The 18,074-nt window shown below is 41.9% G+C and overlaps 1 protein-coding gene across 7 annotated transcripts in view; it reads left to right on the forward strand.

Annotated features, from left to right (window-relative positions):
• The window catches only part of LOC117498362 (1-phosphatidylinositol 4,5-bisphosphate phosphodiesterase beta-1), a 147,604-nt gene that overhangs the window by 58,333 nt on the left and 71,197 nt on the right, over positions 1 to 18,074 (forward strand). For all 7 annotated transcript variants that reach the window (XR_004557570.1, XR_004557571.1, XM_034150407.1 and 4 more), the window contains exons 4-6: positions 13,500 to 13,640; positions 14,171 to 14,250; positions 16,646 to 16,699. Coding sequence is in view for 5 of the 7 variants with exons in the window: in XM_034150407.1 (XP_034006298.1) it covers positions 13,500 to 13,640; positions 14,171 to 14,250; positions 16,646 to 16,699 (275 nt within the window). In the remaining 2 variants the exon portion in view is untranslated. The remainder of the gene's footprint in view (positions 1 to 13,499; positions 13,641 to 14,170; positions 14,251 to 16,645; positions 16,700 to 18,074) is intronic.

Raw genomic sequence — 18,074 nt, forward strand, 5'->3', positions numbered from 1 at the left:
AACAAAAGCAAGCAACTTTATAAACTCTGGCCAACTTTTAAAACTTTGACCACTTATTTTAATGAAATGGTACCAAAGGAGCATTTTATTGGTAGTTCATCCCGCCTTGTTTTTCCATTTAAAGTAATTTATTGAATAATGTTTTGGTTGGCTGTGGTAGAGGGGGTTGTCTACTTAACTTAACGTCTTAACGTTTAGTCATAACTCAATATACTGAACCCCAAATGGCTCCTGCTAATGCTGTGTAAATTAGCATTTAAGTAGGTGATAATTCACCTTGTATATGGTTTTGTGATGATGGGTTATTGTTGACATGTAATGCAAAAGTGCTTGAGTGGTTTGAAACACTAGATAGACACTTTATAAATATCGCTATATAAACACAATCACTATCTTAACGTCGTCACCATTCATTAAATGTTGAACCTATAAGCAGATAATTTGACCAATATTTTACTTCCATTTCTATTTGAGTAATTTAGCAAATTGACATTTTTCTGAGATGCCAGAACTCAAAAGCTCTCCAAAATCTATCATCCTTTTATTCTCTTTTTGACATTTCCCTATAATTAAAATGCTCCTCTCTGTCAGACTTGTCATACCACAACACACTTCTCATGCTTTTCTAAAGAAGTTGTCCAAAGCGAATTGTGGCGCATTTCCACTACAGCGCGGAGCTCGCTTTAAGTGTGCCGTGCCGTGCCAGGCCCGTTTTTGGTTGCGTTTCCACTTGGCGTAGTTCCGGCTAGCGGGTACTATTTCAGTTTTTCTGGCCCCATAAAATCGAGGTTCTCTCCGGGCCAACAACCAGGCTGAGTCGGGCTGAGTATGCTAAACTAGAGAGAGAATCGCTGGCAAGGGGGCAACAACTACAACAAAATGAACATATTTGACCGTGATTTAATTGTAATACAAAATGGAGATTGGCTAAGCTAACGCAGTATATGCTCTGACCGTCCACACTCACAACAACGGCCTATACAGACATAAATAAAGCAGCGACTGTATTCACCATGACACAGGCAGTCTGTGGTTTGTACTTGTTTAACTTTTGTCTAGTTTCTGAACATATATGAGGAGCTGTGAGCTCTGAGTGCTAACAGCTAACGGCTGATGTTGGTTTTGTGTGGTTCTCATTGAAGATGACGTCACGGCTCCGCCTACACTGCGTTACTATAGTTACTGCCCCAGCTACTAAACTGTAATGGAAATGCGCCATAAAGTGAGCCAGTCCTAACGAGGCCTAGCCATACCGAGCGAGGCCGAGCGAGGCCCTGTAGTGGAAATGCGCCACAAGTGAGCTTTATGTTTGAGTCGCCAGCTCAGCTGTTGGACTTGTGTCCCACTAACTTTCCCAGTGTTGTCCGGTGCCCCGCTCTAATGAGAAGTGTTGAGCTGGTGATTCGCAGCGGTTGATTATTTTTCTCCTGCTGGAGTTCATGCGGTGTTACCGAGGTGAGCTCCCTCCTGTCTGTGCCTCTGCCTTCCTGTCTGCCCAATGTGAGCTCAGCCAGGGAGAGGAAGAGAGCATGCCAAGTAGACTGCTTCCACCTCATCAAACCTGCCCCTTGCCCCCTCTGTCTCTCCGTCGTTCCTTCACAATGAGTCACACTCAGCGTGAATCGTCCCGTTTACTCTTTTCTTCAATCTCCTTCTAACATCTCTCCCTCAGACACCAGCCTGCTCTTAGAGGCTCACAAGTACCCATGAGTGCTCACACCCAAATGTATGAACACATGTAAAATTCAGGACCTCATTTTCCATTGCATTTACAGAATATGTGCACTTGTAACAGATTGTAATGCAGGTTATGTTCCCAGGATTTGAAGTGCAAAGGGACTCTCAGTGATATGGCTAGTCTCCTCTGTATAATTATCTTTATGTCCTACCCTCCGAGCTTTAATGTTCCCTCTTAATCCATGCTGGCTGTGTGCTTCCCTGCAGGTCTCTTATTCCCTGTGTTACCCCGGCATCTGCTACAAAAGTCTGCTTTGGGCCATTAATGGCAGTATAATCTTGTATTCTCCGGAGTCTCGTCAAGGTGTTGTTGGGAGTGGGTTGCTTAGAATGTGCACGTAAAGACTCAAACCGCTGTTGAAGAACCTTTTCACAATGAAGTCTTTCTTTAATGTTTAAAGTGACAGACATTGTTCTTGACATTTAGTGAAAAACATCTACTTGCTTTATGGCTTCCCACTTTTTATCTGTACAGAACAGACGGCTTGAAAACTAAACAACACATTTATCTCCAAGACCATATTTTACATTTTAAGTGTGGGCCAACGACACAAATGTAAGCACACCATTTTTCCCCATAATCAACAAGTAGTGTTTTATGCATGAGTTATAGTAGTTACGATCAATTAAGATACACCATTTTGAATATTTATTTATTATATATCTTATTAATGTAGTTGGGAAATTATTGTCTGTTGACGTAGTGTGTTACCCTTCTTTCAACAATAAGGAGTTTGTTTCGGTTTGTTTGTTTGTTTGTTTGTTTGTTTGTTTGTTTGTTTGTCAGGATCATAGAAAAACTGGCCCGATTTAATTAAACATGGGGAAAGGGTGTAGCATGTGCCAAGGAAGACCCCATTAATTTCAGCCTTTCTTTGTTTATGTAAAGTAAATAAAACATTTAAAATAGGCAGTTCTACTTATTTTCGGCATATTTAAAAATCTTCATAAACTTTATGTAAAGACCTATATACAAAAAGACAGCGTTCCTTTATTTATCCAATTGAAAATATGAGAAGTCCTTGAACATTCCTTGTATCTTTAAACAGATGAATTCAAAATGGGATTTGGTGGCACATAGATGCTCAGAGGCGCTGTAATAACCATTTACATGCTGTACAGTAAGAGCTTTATTCAAAGTTTGTGGATGGATGTTTTCGACCACCATTTGGTTTAGTTTGACATCATATTTGTAAATTAAATATAAGATGTATTGTCCGTCTGCATCTGCATTTTGCACTTCTGTAGTGAAAGTGAAAATTCACTAAATTTGTCCTTTACTGTAAACCATTATTTCAGCTGTAATGTTTGAAGCCCAATAATATAACTGAAGTGGTCACCACTCATGCTTCTCATGTTACATTGGTGCCACAGCAGAGCAGATTTCTCAGACATTTTCCAATTTCCTCCCCATATCTGAAGCATTGTTCTCAAGCTCTGCGGTCATCATGTGCAGTCGATAGCAAATCATTTCATCTTTTGGTTTGAAAAGGATCGGATGTAGAGTTTAGCACCCTGAATTATCAGATGTTTTTTGAAGAAGAAAGTGGTATGAAATGTTATTACAGCAATTATGAAGCGCAATTATGTTGTGGTAATAGATGAGATATTTTCTTTAGGATGTGCACACAAAAGCAGACACAATACACACACCTCCAGCTCAGGAGATATGTTATTGAGGCGGAGAAAGTTCCTCTGGGGCTGATTCGATAGTTTATTTTTTCTCTAAAGAAGAAAGCGTTTCTCCACAATGCCACTGCAACCCAAATAAAACGTCAAGAGTTTTCATATGTGGGTATGGCAGACTCAGGTGGGAGTTTGAACCATTTGAAGTTATAGCCGTCAACTGCTGTCTGACATCTGCAGTTTTATTTAACTCACTGTAAAAACGTGCAGGTGCTTTTCAAACTTCATCTAAATGTAATCTTCTGTAGCTGGATGTTTTTAGTATTTTCAACCCAAGAATCTTTGCTATTTTTAAATAAATACACTGCTTAGAATATCCTTACAAATTGCATATGCATTACTTACCATTTACTGTATGCAACACATTCATTGAAAACAGCAAGCCGCAGATTTTCAAAATGTAATCTGTGAAAATGATTCTACTCCAATATATTATTTGAGTTTCACTGAGTGGATTTAGGAGTAGAATTATGAATTTATAAAAGCTTCATGAAGATACATCAACCTCAACTTCCTACATTTCTTTTTCTAAATTGTTGCCTGGAGTCTTGAGTCCAGCTGCCCAGCAGGCGTAATGACATTCTGACAGAAGTCTAGCTGTGCAGTACAATTAAGTCTGATCGGTAAAATGAATTGCTGTAATAAGTTTATGCGGTCCGTTATGGTAAAATGAGAAATAAAGCTAATCAAATCTTTTTTTTTTTACTTTCAACGAAGATTTGTAGTGCCAAGTTCCACTGTGCTTCCTTACATGATTAGCGTTGGGTGTGAATGTTCCCCCAGACATGGAATTGGGTACCTGTCAGCACAAGTTATGGCTGATGAGCTGGCCTTTTGGAAACGGTCTGATATGTGCTCTCCGTCTCCCCTCTGTCAAACCCCGCCATCTCTCGCTTCAAGTCTCACTGCCTTCGGGGTTAATGAGATGCCCCTGTGGAAAGGCTCCATCAAGGGTTTGTTAAGTCCTATGAGCTTTCCAACCTCCTCCCACGCCTTTTCTCAACCTCAATGTGACGCATGAGGGCCAACGACGCATCGTCAACCTGCTTCCAGTGGAGAGCTAATGATGATCTGAAGCTTTGCTCTAATCAGTTGTATCACTTCTTGACCATTAAACCCCTGGATCAAACACATGAAACAAGGAGGGTTTAGAGTAGGGCTGCAGAATTAATTGTGTTTTTTTTCGCCATCACAAAATGGACTAGAACAACATTCAAATCGTTGCTCTAATGAGAAGTGCTGAGAAGGTGTGTAAAAATACAATTTTAAATGAAGCTTTGAAGAGCCAACCCAGCCATACAAATAGATTTCTCCTCTTAAAAAATCACACAATTGTATATATGTTTTTCAATGATAATGATAATAATGATGCAAAAAAATGATAATATATCGTTTATCACACCTAGTTATGTGTTCCAGTTCGTGCAGCCCTAGTTTGGAGTTTATATTATTTTCCGTTTTCCTGCCTAGACCTGTGTTTGCTGATGCCTCATTGATGGACAGTAGCCAACCCAGCTGCATTACAGTCAACCAGTGGCGAACCCTTTTCCCACTCTTAAGAAGGTTCTTCGTTGGCTTCCGACTTCGGGACTTCACACAAACACGAATGCGTGCACACTGGGTTTGGTTCCATAGCCAGTGATGCATAACCTGACAGCTGACTGATGAAGCGCTGACCTTTTACTCCTGGCCTTGTGGGCAATTCTCCGCCTCATGAAACTGTGGCAGGCTGTATCCACTGACACTTGAGTGCTCAAATGAATTATGATCATGTGGGAGAATAATAAAAAGAAGCAGTGACTGAGAGCCTCAGAGATGAGGGGATGGGAGTAGGAAGGAGGGGTGGGGGATCAAAGACTCCTTTCCGATCCCTCTCTGATAACCTCGCACCTTCCATCTTCTGTTCCCGCTCTCTGATCATGTTTACAATGCGGCTGTTTGTCGGATGTTTATCTTCAGGTTATTCTCAGTGTGTACGCGCTGCACCCTATGGTAGCCAAGCTGAGGCAGTTTAAAAATATGAAACTGCAGAGCTGTGATGGAGCTCTCCCATCTTCATATGAAAGGCTGCTCTATTGAAGCTGAATCAAACGGGCCGTTTGATCAGCAGAAAAGCTTTAAAGCTGAAATACATGATTTCCCTTGTAACACAAATGCTCCATACAGTAGTTCCTCACTTTGAAGGTGTTTTTTGTTGCTTTTAAGGAGGTGTTGTATATGGCATTTTTTTTTTATGGCTTCCATTATTTACCAGCTTATTGACCTTTGTCTTTTGAAAGAAAAATAAAATCTAATGCAATGCATAAGGTCACACTGTGCTGACATTTTGAACATTTTGCTGTAAGGGTACATGCAGCACATACATCACATCATTTACATATGCAATACATGAACTTTTACAGTATGTGTTTACTTGAAAATGAAAGTGAAATGTAAGATATCTGTATGCTTAAAGAATGTGATGTCTTCATTAGTGCGACTGTGTGTCAGTGTGTGTACGTGATAAGGAAGGTCATTTGCAGGAAGCAGCTTGAGCTTAGCGAGCAAGACGGGGCTCTTTCTTCTAATGGGATCAATGTCTTGATGCTTTCTGTCTGTGTAAGTTATGATGTGGCTAATGTTTTAAACATGCTCTGCAGATGCAGCGTGACCCTCTTAAATAAATGACTTCAGGAGAGGGAGATGTTTTAGGATTAGCTTTGCTGTGGATGAAAACCTCTGTAGACTCTGTGACTCATACTGGCAGATAAACCGAAATGTTAAATAACCAATACAAATGCATGCACACTCGGTTTGGACACACACACAAAGCACTTGAACAGGCACTTCAGTTGACATCAAAATGTCTTCAAGGTAATTGACTTAAGGGAGATCATCATCCAGCCACCACTTCACATCCATTCCCACATATTGGTACGTAAAAATGAGCATCTGCACAGTATTTGTGTGGCAGAATCAGCACATAACCCCCGGCTTGATATCCCATCATTTCTTTCCAAATGCCCGAGGCTCTTCACTGCCTCCACCAGCAGCGTCTTGCCGATCTGTTGGTTAGTAAGGCTAGCCAGCAGCAGGAGAGCGCCTGCTTGTAACCTGCAGCTCTGCTCTGCACTGTCACAGCTTCATACATTTGGATGCGCTCCTCTGAATACAGATATAAAGTCTTTATTACTTTAAAGCCCTTAGGCCCATGAGAGGTCATGTTTACCTCAACTTGTGGAGCTCTGGGGTCGATGAAGCCATAATTGGGTATTTTGTTTGATGAGGGGATTAGCAATTCATGAGGTGTGTAAAAGGTGCGAGGTCACATGAGGTGAAACACAGCAGATGATGATCTGTTTACACCAGGTTCCAAATGCAACATGCAGCTTCTATAAATAATGTAATATTTAGTATTTCTGTCCACCAAAATCGTAAACCCCTGACATCAAGTCTTAAGCTCCCTGCTTCTTAAACGTCCTTTCATTTCACAAGTGCAGATGCTTCAAAAATGTAGTCTGAAGTGATGCAAACTCTGCAGCCTGGCAGGGTCAGATAAAGTGCAGTCATCCTTAAGATGCCAAGCAAAATGGCAATTTCTTTGCTGTGTGAAGTTTATGTATAGTGAGAGTTGGTACATGAAGTAGCTCTGAATATACTGTAAGATCAATTTGTACACCAGCAGCACCTTCTTTGAACAAGGCACTGTTTAAAGCAGCTATCCTTCACATCTAATCAATTATTTCAAACAGCCCCGGCATTTTTTCTTTAAAGCAAACAGTTAAAAAAAAAAAAAAAAAGAAGAAGTTGCCCTCCAAGCGCATCTGTTCCTCAAGCATAATCTTCTCTGCCTATTTTGAAGTGAATCTCTGCGGGGCTGACTTAAGTTTTTAACATCTGGCATCACATCTGTGGCGCACTTCACACATTGAAGGCAAGTATTGAGAGGCATGTGTGTAGGTGGATAGGCCATCATCAATCATTCATATCGACATTTCCTTTGATATGATGTTGCAAGGATATCCCGGCCTACAAATCAAATTCTACAGACTAAGCAACAAATATCTTGAAAAGATAAAACCATAATCATTTAATATATTTTTCAATGATTAATAGAAATATGATGCAGAGATGATACATTCTCTAATATCATGAGTTACCATATATCACAATTGCAATATCAGTCAAAATATATATATTTTTTTCCAAATCGTCAGCCCTAGACTGCACGCACTCATTTGAAAGTGTGTGCATTCGTGTGTCTGGATTTATTACAACTCGAGTTGAGTGCATGTGTGCTCTACTTTATGTTAGTATGTGTGTGTTTGGACAGGTGCCATGCTGCAGGTTTAATGACTTGAGGTGAGGTTGGCTTCCCTGTGCCGATCTAGATCTATTCCCCCGGGGCCCAACAGAGTGACACGGTTTAATGCATGGCTGGTGACAGTTAGGGCCTTGTGACAAACTAAGGCAGGAAGAGGAAGTGTTGTTATTTCCTCAGGCTGTCACTCCAGCTGAATACTAAAGGTACATCCACACGGTTCTGTCGCGTTGAAGCTTACCGGACACACAAGCACGCGGTTTGATTGGCTAGCGCTTGTACTGGCATATGATTTGATTGGCTGGCGCTTCCGTCGATGCTTGAAAAGTTGAACTTTTTTCAAATTTTGAAGCGAGCAACGGAGGCAAAGCGACAGGACGGAACCACAATGCAGTTCGGCAAAGCTTGACGTCACCCCATTCAAAGGGAATGGGAAGCGTCTCCGTTGAAGCACGCAACGGAACCGTGTGGACGTTACGTAAGTGACTGAGAAGAGCTCCAGTGCTGGCACCGCATCTGCTAACATGCACCATGTATGCCTGAATAAACACACACATATTCACACGCATACACTCTAAATGGAGAAGGCATTCACATCAGTGGTCAAAGACTGTGAAGTGTCCTCTTGCTTCATCCAAAAACCCATCCAACCCCCACCCATAGCCTGTTTGGCTGTAAATCTTCCATCTTTGTGGTGACTGGGTCCTCAGGCATGCCTCCAATGGCTCCCACAATGCACCAGCACAAATTACATTTCACTCACATGGCTGGGCCCCCTTATCCGTTCTTCTCTCCTCTTGGCTTTGTCCCTCTTTCTCTTCATTTTTCCTCCTTTCGTCCTCCTCCTACGCCCCCCCTCCTTTCCCCGACCTCAGCTCGTTTTTCTCCCACTGAGTCCTTCCCCAACATAACTGCTGATGAATCTCCAGTTGATGTGCTGTGAGTGCCTGCAGCTCCCAGATCAGTCCTCTGCTGACTGCGACGTACAAGGAGATGAGCTGCATGTTGGGCTAATGGCTACAAGTAGCGTCAAAACAATATCAAATTGTATTGACATTCAAGCGCTGTAAAAGATGAAATATGCATCTTACTGTCGTCTCGACTGTTCTCAGAAGCCTTTGATCTGCGGCAGTCTGCCAAAGCATCCCTCAAAGGGTTGCATTGCATTGTGTGTTTTAGGAAATTGAAAGTGGCTTTTTATGCTTTGATTGATGGGGCTGGTGGCTTTCAGATTTAATAAGTGGACAGTGATGGATGCAAGTTTAAATCGGCACTTTGTCTTCCATTGATTGGTGGTCATGGATGGAGTCATGTAACTCTAAATGTCTGCTAATCAGAAAACACTCGGAAACAGTTTTTTTCTAGCTAATTCAATTGAAGTAATCCAATATTGATTTGACAAATGTATAAAATTGGAGAGACTTCATGTATTTTTGAGAATCATCCCAAGCTTAACACAACCTTAACACTTACCAAATATCCTAAATACCAAATGTATCCAACCCTAACTTCTAAAAGGTCCCAAAAACAATAACTTCATAAGTCTAAACATTGGTTTAAATTAGGTAAGACATGATAAACACACACATTAAAAGTGAAGATCATTTATTAAACGTCTTTCAGAGTAGTAGACTTGTTTAGAATGTGCAGTAATGTAGCTCTCCATGCTACCATATACAACCAACAATTATTCTATGAGATGCAGTCAGACTAAGTTTGAGGGGAGACTTTCTTAAATAAAGAAAATGTATTACGTCAGAAAAGTTCAGCATGATAATAATGGGTGCCACTAAGCCGCACAATTTGATTGGGGGGCGTGAGGGACGTGTAGAGGACATTTATCAGCGTGACACAAGACACAATACTCTTTGTTTGATTGGTTAAATGTGTGGGAGCTCATTTGCTTTCACTGCAAAATCCTTTACAGAGCTTTTTTGTTGTGTTAATTAAGCCAGAGCCTCCATTTTGTAGCTTGTGCACTGTGCCGCGAAAGAGAGAAAAAGATCATTGCTATTCCTCTCTTGTACCTCAGAGGCATTGTTGTTGTTTTTTTAATATGATTCACACTAAAGATGAGCTGCTTAAATGTATATTTGCTGAAATTAGTTTAGTTTTTCTCAGACAGTTGCCTCTGCGGAATACAAATCCTTCAGAGTTTTTCTCTGTGAGTACTGAACTGTTGCCAGCACCCAATGTTGTGTTACAACAGACAACAGACGTTTTTCAACAGGCTCATTTAACCTGCTGCTGTTTGCTGGATGATGAAGGTTGCAGGGAATTAAAGTTGTATTAAATCTGAAAATTGCAGCGCTCGAGGTTGAGATGATTTCCTCCATGAATTAGCACTATTTGCGGAAGCATTTAATAAAAATATATCTGAACAAATACAGCGTCCTCATGGGATCTCTTCAGCTAAGTGAATACAGATTACTCTTGGTCACGAGGCTGTGCTGAGCATTGGCTGCTGTTCTTACCATTTTCCACTGTCTGATTGAAAGTAAGATAAACAAGAGGAGGTTTTGTTAAGCCCTGAAACAAGGGTTAGGGTTATCAAAGTTTGAATACCATTAAGCACTCTGAATTTGGAGAGTTATCATGGGGTCGTTGATAGTAAATAAGGTTCAAGGTTCAAGGTTCTTTATTGTCAATCTGACATAGCTACAGAGTAATTATGCAGTTGAAAATCTTATGTCACAGGCTTCTCCAACAATGCAACATAATAACATAACATAATAACAATAAGAGCATGAGCAATACAAAAATAATAATAGTTATAAAAATGAAATAAAGTTATGATGTGGAATAGTGCAGTATGAGTCTATATACAAGTTATTGGAATGATATATATATATTAGGTATTAGATACATACTACTGAGTAGCAGTTGAATGTTTGATATTGTTTCAACAGTTCAATTTTTTAACAGTCTCACTGCCCGCGGGAAGAAACTGTCTCCGAATCTTCTTGTCCTTGCCAGGATGCTGCGGTAACGTCTGCCAGACGGCAACAGAAAGAACAGTTTGTGGCTGGGGTGATGGGGGTCTTTGATAATCCGTAGTGATTTCTTCCTGAGCCGCTGGGAGTAAAGGTCCTCCATGGATGGCAGCTCCGTCCTGGTGATGTGCTGTGCAGTTTTCACCACCCTCTGTAAAGCCTTACGATTGAGGTCGGTGCAGCTGCCATACCAGGCCGTGATGCAGCCAGTCAGGATACTCTCTATGGTGCACCTGTAGAAGTTGCAGAGTATCCTGGAATCCATTTTGAACCTCCTCAACCTGCGGAGGAAGAAGAGCCGCTGTCGAGCTTTCTTGGTGATGGTGGTGGTGTGAAGAGCCCATGTCAGGTCCTCAGTGATGTGGACCCCAAGGAACCTGAAGCTTTTGACTCTCTCCACCGTAGTCCCATTGATGGCGATGGGGGCGTGTCCCTCTCCCTGCTGCTTCCTGTAGTCCACAATCAGCTCCTTTGTTTTGCTGATGTTGAGATGGAGGTTGTTCTCCTGGCACCAAGATGTCAGGTTTTCGACCTCCTCTCTGTACGCCGTCTCGTCATCGTCTGTGATCTGGCCGATGACGGTCGTGTCATCAGCAAACTTCACGATGGTGTTGGAGCTGTGTGTGGCCACGCAGTCGTGGGTGAACAGGGAGTAGAGGAGAGGGCTGAGCACCCAGCCTTGAGGGGCACCGGTGTTGAGAATCAGGGTGGAGGATGTGATATTTCCCACCCGCACTGCCTGGGGTCTGCCCGTCAGGAAGTTCAGGATCCAGTCACAGAGGGCGCTGTTGAGCCCGAGGTCTCTGAGCTTGATGGCCAGCTTGGAGGGCACAATGGTGTTGAATGCTGAACTGTAGTCAATGAACAGCATTCTCACATATGTGTTCCTGTTCTTCGGGTCCAGGTGTGAGAGGGCAGTGTGGAGGGTGAGGGCTATGGCGTCGTCTGTGGACCTGTTTGCTCTGTAGGCAAACTGCAGGGGGTCCAGAGATTCAGGGAGGGAGGAGGTGATGAATAATTTGACTAACCGCTCAAAGCACTTCATTATGATGGAGGTGAGTGCTACTGGGCGGTAGTCGTTGGGGCAGGTGATGATTGTCTTTTTGGGGACAGGAATGATGGTGGAGTGTTTAAAACATGTGGGGACTACAGACTGCAGCAGGGACCTGTTGAAGATGTCTGTGAACACCTAAATAACATCATAAGGGCGGCAGATTGATGGCCCACCAATAGGAAGGTTTGTAGTTCAATATCCAGTGCAGGCAGTCAACATGTCCATGGCCCAATTCCAGACCACGCCCTACACCCTACCCCTCCGTGACGGAGTGACACTCGCAGCTAAACGAGGCTCCCTCCTGTCAGATGGAGGGAGTAAATACAGCGGCAAGCTTTGGGACAAACTCCCCCTCTCTCCCGTAACTGTATGTAACAACGCTTTCAAATCAGCATCTCTTGGACAAACAATAAAAATGAATAACTAAAATAAAACTCCAAACATCTTTAATTGTGTTACTTTTTTGTAAAGCTCTTTTAGTTTTAAACCTGATGGTTATAAGCTTCTTAGATTTTGCAACAGTCTGTAAATATACACAACTTTATAATAAAATGCACACATTTACCTTTTTCTAGGTTCTAAGTAAAAACAATATGAGGTTATCATGAGGTTGTTAACATCGCAATTTATCAGCGGATGTTTGCTGGAACTGTTTGTAAACAGCTTGTTTCCTGACGGACACACACAGCGTTGAGTCTGGTCAGGTAAGGCAGCAGGTGAAGTCAGCACCGATGCAGACTCGCTGTTTGAGGGCTTGATAGCCCACTCCCCCTCCACACTCGTTGGTTTGGAACAGCACTTAATGTGGCGGACCCTCCGCGCGAACGCGCAAACGGAGGGCTAGTGTGTAGGGCTAGGGTGTAGGGGGTGGATTGGAATTGGGCCCATGTGTCCTTGGGCAAGATACTTTAACCTAAATTGATCCCAATGCCATGGCCAATTGTTTATGAATGTTTGTGAATGTTAGTTTTCTTGAGCATCTGCCTCAGTATGATTGTGGTTGAATGTTAGTCCCTATGTAAAAGCGTTATTAGCCCTTGCAAAAACATGAAAAGCGTCTTATAAATGCTGCTTTAAAACATTACACCTCTACACATGGTACCAGCAAGTTCACCAGTGTCATTCTTTCAATATCAGTTCAACATTTTCAACTCTTTTAATTAGTTTGCACTTGAAATGTGCCACATCATAGCTCTGCTTAACCCACCTTGTTTGCCTGTGATATGAGAGTCACTTTGAGATCTACTGGGGCTGCGGTGTCTCACCTCGCTCCTCACACCATCCGCCTCTCACAACTGACCTCTCATTAGTCACATAAATCAGCTGCCAAGACATGGTGCGAACTCCCAAATACTGAAAGGTCTTGTTTCAGTTCAGTGCTTTTGGAGGGCAAGTTTTGTTTTATTAAACCGTGACACAGAGTAGTTCTGTCTCTCACTTCTTTGGAAAAGGTATACCTTGTATTTTGTTCCACCTGTGGCCTGTTTAATTTAATTTCCTTTCAATCGATGGATGTTTGTGCTGCTAGGCTTTAGATGTAGATTTGGTTCAACTGCAGTCCATTTGAGGTGGTTTTCAGTGTGTATGAAGCTCTGGTTAGAAGCTGGCATGACATGACTGGGAAAGATTTATAAGTAAATGCACCTTTCGCTTGATGCCTTTGATTAGTTTACTCCATTCTGTAAAAGCCATGACTCATTTTTTGTATCATTTGTGTGTCATTGTTCAGGAGGCCAAGCTGCGTGAGCTACTGGATGTCAGCACTCTGGCGGGGAAGATGGAGAACAGGATGCTGACGGTGGTGAGCGGCCCTGACATGGTCAACATCACCTACCTGAACTTCATGGCCTTCACGGAGGATACGGCCAAGGTAAATAAAGAACAACAATACAATTATAATGATAACTGTCCCATTACTGTATGTGGGATCAATGTTTAGGATATATTGCATTAAACAACATGCCATTTATTTCACTTTCAGTTTTGAGGTTTTTTAATAATGGAACCATTTCTCTGTTAGGTTAACTACATGGAGTGTATCTTCAGGGTTGAGATTTCTCAGTAAATTAAACAAAAAATGTATATTATGTTTATTTTCAATCACAATGCAGCTACGCTGAGAAATGCTTTATTGTCTATTTGGTTGTAAAAAGGATCGTGATTTACAAAATGAACCATCATCCTGTATTGGAGAACACTTTAAACAAATGATTGAGACCATAAACTCATGAGGCAAATCTTAACTGAGGTGAAATATCAAGTGAGAAGTAAGGACATTTTCTTATAGTCTTCGATACAATCAGACTTCCAGGGGTCCACTTTTTTCTACAGTCTATGATTTCAACCCTCAGCACTATGGTTTGTGCCTGACTCTGTATCCGTATTTGTTATTCACTTCAGGAATGGGCGGAAGAGCTGTTCAACCTGGCATCCAACCTCTTTGTACAGAATATGTCCAGGGAGGACTGCCTTGAGAAAGCGTATGTCATCCACACAAACATGCAAACGACACACACACAAACACACCGAGCAGTCGTACAAAAAATGTAAATCCCCAAGATAAATATGAAAATCAGGTCTGCTGGAAACAGAAAAATGCCAGTTATCCCAAGCGCCACACCAGGTATGTATTGTGTTTTACATAAGCAGAAACAGCAGGGGAAAGCAAATGAGGCCTCTTATGTAAAATAAAACATATGACTGACTGTTATTCAAGACACGTGTTCCCACACTATACACAATAAGTGTTTACTTTGAAATGCATGCAAAAAGATGTTTCTTGCGCTCACATAACCGCCTCATAAAATCCAGAAGCACACACACAGGAAGCTTTATGCATACACTGAGGTACATATAGGGCTGTACTGCACACACACACACACACACACACACACACACACACACACACACACACACACACACACACACACACACACACACACACACACACACACACACATACACACACACACACACACACACACACACACACACACACACTGATCTATGGTTCACAGCTGATTAATGTGTGCAGTGAGTGACGTAGTGAAGCTAAACTATGAATCTGCTGCGTTGTATTGAGAGAGTATGCGTGGCTCTGCTAGGTGACAACTCCCAGCTGTCTGATGTTTATCAGTAAACAGAACCCATTAACTCTCACCCCCGAGGAGTGTAATTGACTTATGAGACAATAAAAGTGGTCATCGACCACATAGTATACAGAGATTGCTGAATAGAATTGAATAGAGCAGGTTTCACAGTCACGCTGGTTTGCTTGCAGCAGCATTTGTCGTGCTCTGCTTCCCTACAAATAAGACAATTCTCTTTCGTATTACTACTGCATGAGGCCACGTTGATGTTCCTTTGCATGTGGTCAATTCTATTTTATAGCTCTTCAAGCTGTGATACATTTTTTGAGAGGCCAGCATATACGGGTAATGTTCCCAGCAAGTGGAACCCAACATGTTTTTGATTGACTTCTTCAAGATGTTCTATTGAGATCTACAATAAACCTGGATTACTTCAGCTTGCACCATGGTTAATGTTAGAATTGCATGTTTTGCAATGGGATAACATGTATAACCAGTAGATGCTTAGTTAGTTTTAGATTACTGAACAGGCCTACTTGGCATGTGGCAGGTCCCCCATGCCTTTCCTTTACAACATGTCAATCAAAGGACACAAAGAAACAAAGAAATATAGACAAAGTACAAGAGACCCAAAAAGACAACAATGAGACAGAAACAACTACAAATAAACACAAAAAGACTACAACGTGACAGTAACAATAACAAAGAGACACAAAAGACTACAAAGACACAGAAACAACTACAAAGAAAACACAAAAAGACACAAAAAGTCACAAAAGGACTACAAAGACAAAGAGACAGCAAAATAATACAATGAGACAGAAACAGATACAATCTGATATGAAACATCTGCATAGACAAACAAAGAGACACGTATGATTATTAAAAAGGACAAAACACAAATTGAATACATACAGAAATACAAAGCAACTACAAAGAGACACAAATAAAATTGAGGGGCTAAACATCTAAAAAGTCTGTGTCTTGCTCTTGTGTATGCCGATTGGTTGGGCATTTTCCACGTCTGTTCCCTGGTGCTCATTCTCATTCTTCAGCATTACCTGGAATGGGATAGTCTGAAAGCAGACAGAGAGAGAAGAGAAAGTGGTGTGTAAAACCGAAAACTGAGACGGTTATCTGTTGTTCCGTCTTGATAAATAATAGAGGCAGTTGTAAGAGAAACACCTAACTGCTCCCTCCTTCTTTCCTTAATCCTGAACCTTTAGTGCCATCCCCTGTCAACAAGCTCCTTTTCTGCCAACATTTTCCTTTTTTCCCCCTTTACTTTCGAGAAGAAAATCCATGTTAGCCACGTTAACCATTACAGTCATCTGTGACTTTGCCTTTGGCACCGGACCGGCCCTGTGAAGTGGACACTGTAATGGATATTAATTATTAGCCAGCAGCCACTTAATGCCCAGCCTGGAATGATGGCTCCTGTTGCAGCGCAGCTATTTATAGCCCGGGCTGCGCTGCCTGTGTTGCTGGTGCATGGCTCTGTGCAAGACTTCCAGGGATTATCCACAAGTCGTGTACACATGGCAAAAATATTCATGGTGTGCACTAAGAACTCTTCACATCAATCAACCGCATGCTCAGCATTATAGAGACACAATTCTGCATGTACCGCACATTTGCATAATCCCTTATAGGCAGGCAATTACATACAGAAATGCATCCCAAGAAAGCACACACACACAGAAAAGATCATTTGAGCACGTACATTACTCACACAGACAGACTGCTGATTTCATGTTGTGTAAGGTTTGTGTTCTGTCCAATGCAGATACACTCGGATGAAGCTGCAGCTGAACCCTGAGGGGCGCATTCCCGTCAAGAAGTAAGTCTCTCTGACTCATCCTCCTCTCCCCTGCCACCTCTCCACTCTTTTGATCAATGCGTAGCTTCCTCTGCCTTCTCTTGTTACTAGCAGCATGTATACGCCTTAGTACACACACATTCTCGGTGTGCATTTATTACAATACAATACCATTTGTCATCACAATACTCCATTGTTCTCCCCATGACTTTAGCTCTGCGGTAAAATTGTGTACAATATTTCTACAGTGTAGTTATGACAATGAAAATCTTAGGTCACAGGCTCCTCCAACAGTGCAACACAATCAAATAGTGCAACACAATAAAAGAGTGCAAGTAAAAAAATACAAATAAAATAGAATATAATAGAAATAGTGCAAGAATAGTCTATATACAAGTAATTGGAATATTGATATATATAAGTTGCAAACAGATGAATGTTATGGATGTTCTTTCAAAAGTGCAGGTGTGTTTTCAGTCTATCACTATCACTGTCTCTCTCTCTATCTGTAAAGAGCCGACCTTATTAGGATGTACATTATGTTTCATTCATTTGTTTATGTGACATTTCATTTAGCAGTTTTATCTGATATTCATTCGACCTTGAGGATACAAACTAAACAAAATAATCCTGCAAGCACATTAGCTAGCAATTAGTCAAACCATTGTAAGTGCCACTGCATTGGCTCCAAGTAAGCCAGCCTTTTCAAGTGCAATTGTGAGATTTTCTTTTTTTTCATGTTCGTGAGTATGAGGTAGCATGCCTCGGGAAAGCGCCATTTATACTTTTCACTATCTCCAGCTCAAAATCTGACAATGTGTGATGTGTGTGAGAATTTCCCTTTCATGAATTATCTGGGAGTTTATCGTCACCTCATTGGAAGTGAGGACTTGCTGCATCTCCATTAGTCGAGTTTAGCGTGCAGGCAGGCACCTGGGTACCACTGCGATAACCTCCCTCAGAGCCGCGGAGGAGAGCAGTGGGTGTCAACACAGAGACACTGCTTGCCGTTTAGGGAATTAACCTCCTAGCTGGGAGGACATGTCAGCTTGACTAATGTCAGCTTGACTCTGCTCTCCCACTGGGCGTACAGTACGTGCCCGTGGATCTGCGCTGGAATACCTCTGCATGTAATTAAAAGAGGCAGACAAAGGAAACAGGACCCAACAGCTAGCGGTAGCTCTAACGACACTGGAGAGCCTCGCAGGAAATCTCATTTGTTGTCTGTGTTCACAAGGATGACAGAATAAACAGCAGATTAGCCCAAGCATTCAGAAGCACAGAAGTCTCTTTGCACTCAAAATGACTGATGAGACTGGTCAAGGGAAAACAAATATATAATCTGTGGAACCTGCAAGCCTTGTTTCCAGCTGTTAACATATCTGTGTGTGGAGTC

The sequence above is a fragment of the Trematomus bernacchii genome, unplaced genomic scaffold (assembly GCF_902827165.1).
Source record: "Trematomus bernacchii unplaced genomic scaffold, fTreBer1.1, whole genome shotgun sequence".
In the NCBI taxonomy this organism is placed as follows: Eukaryota; Metazoa; Chordata; class Actinopteri; order Perciformes; family Nototheniidae; genus Trematomus; species Trematomus bernacchii.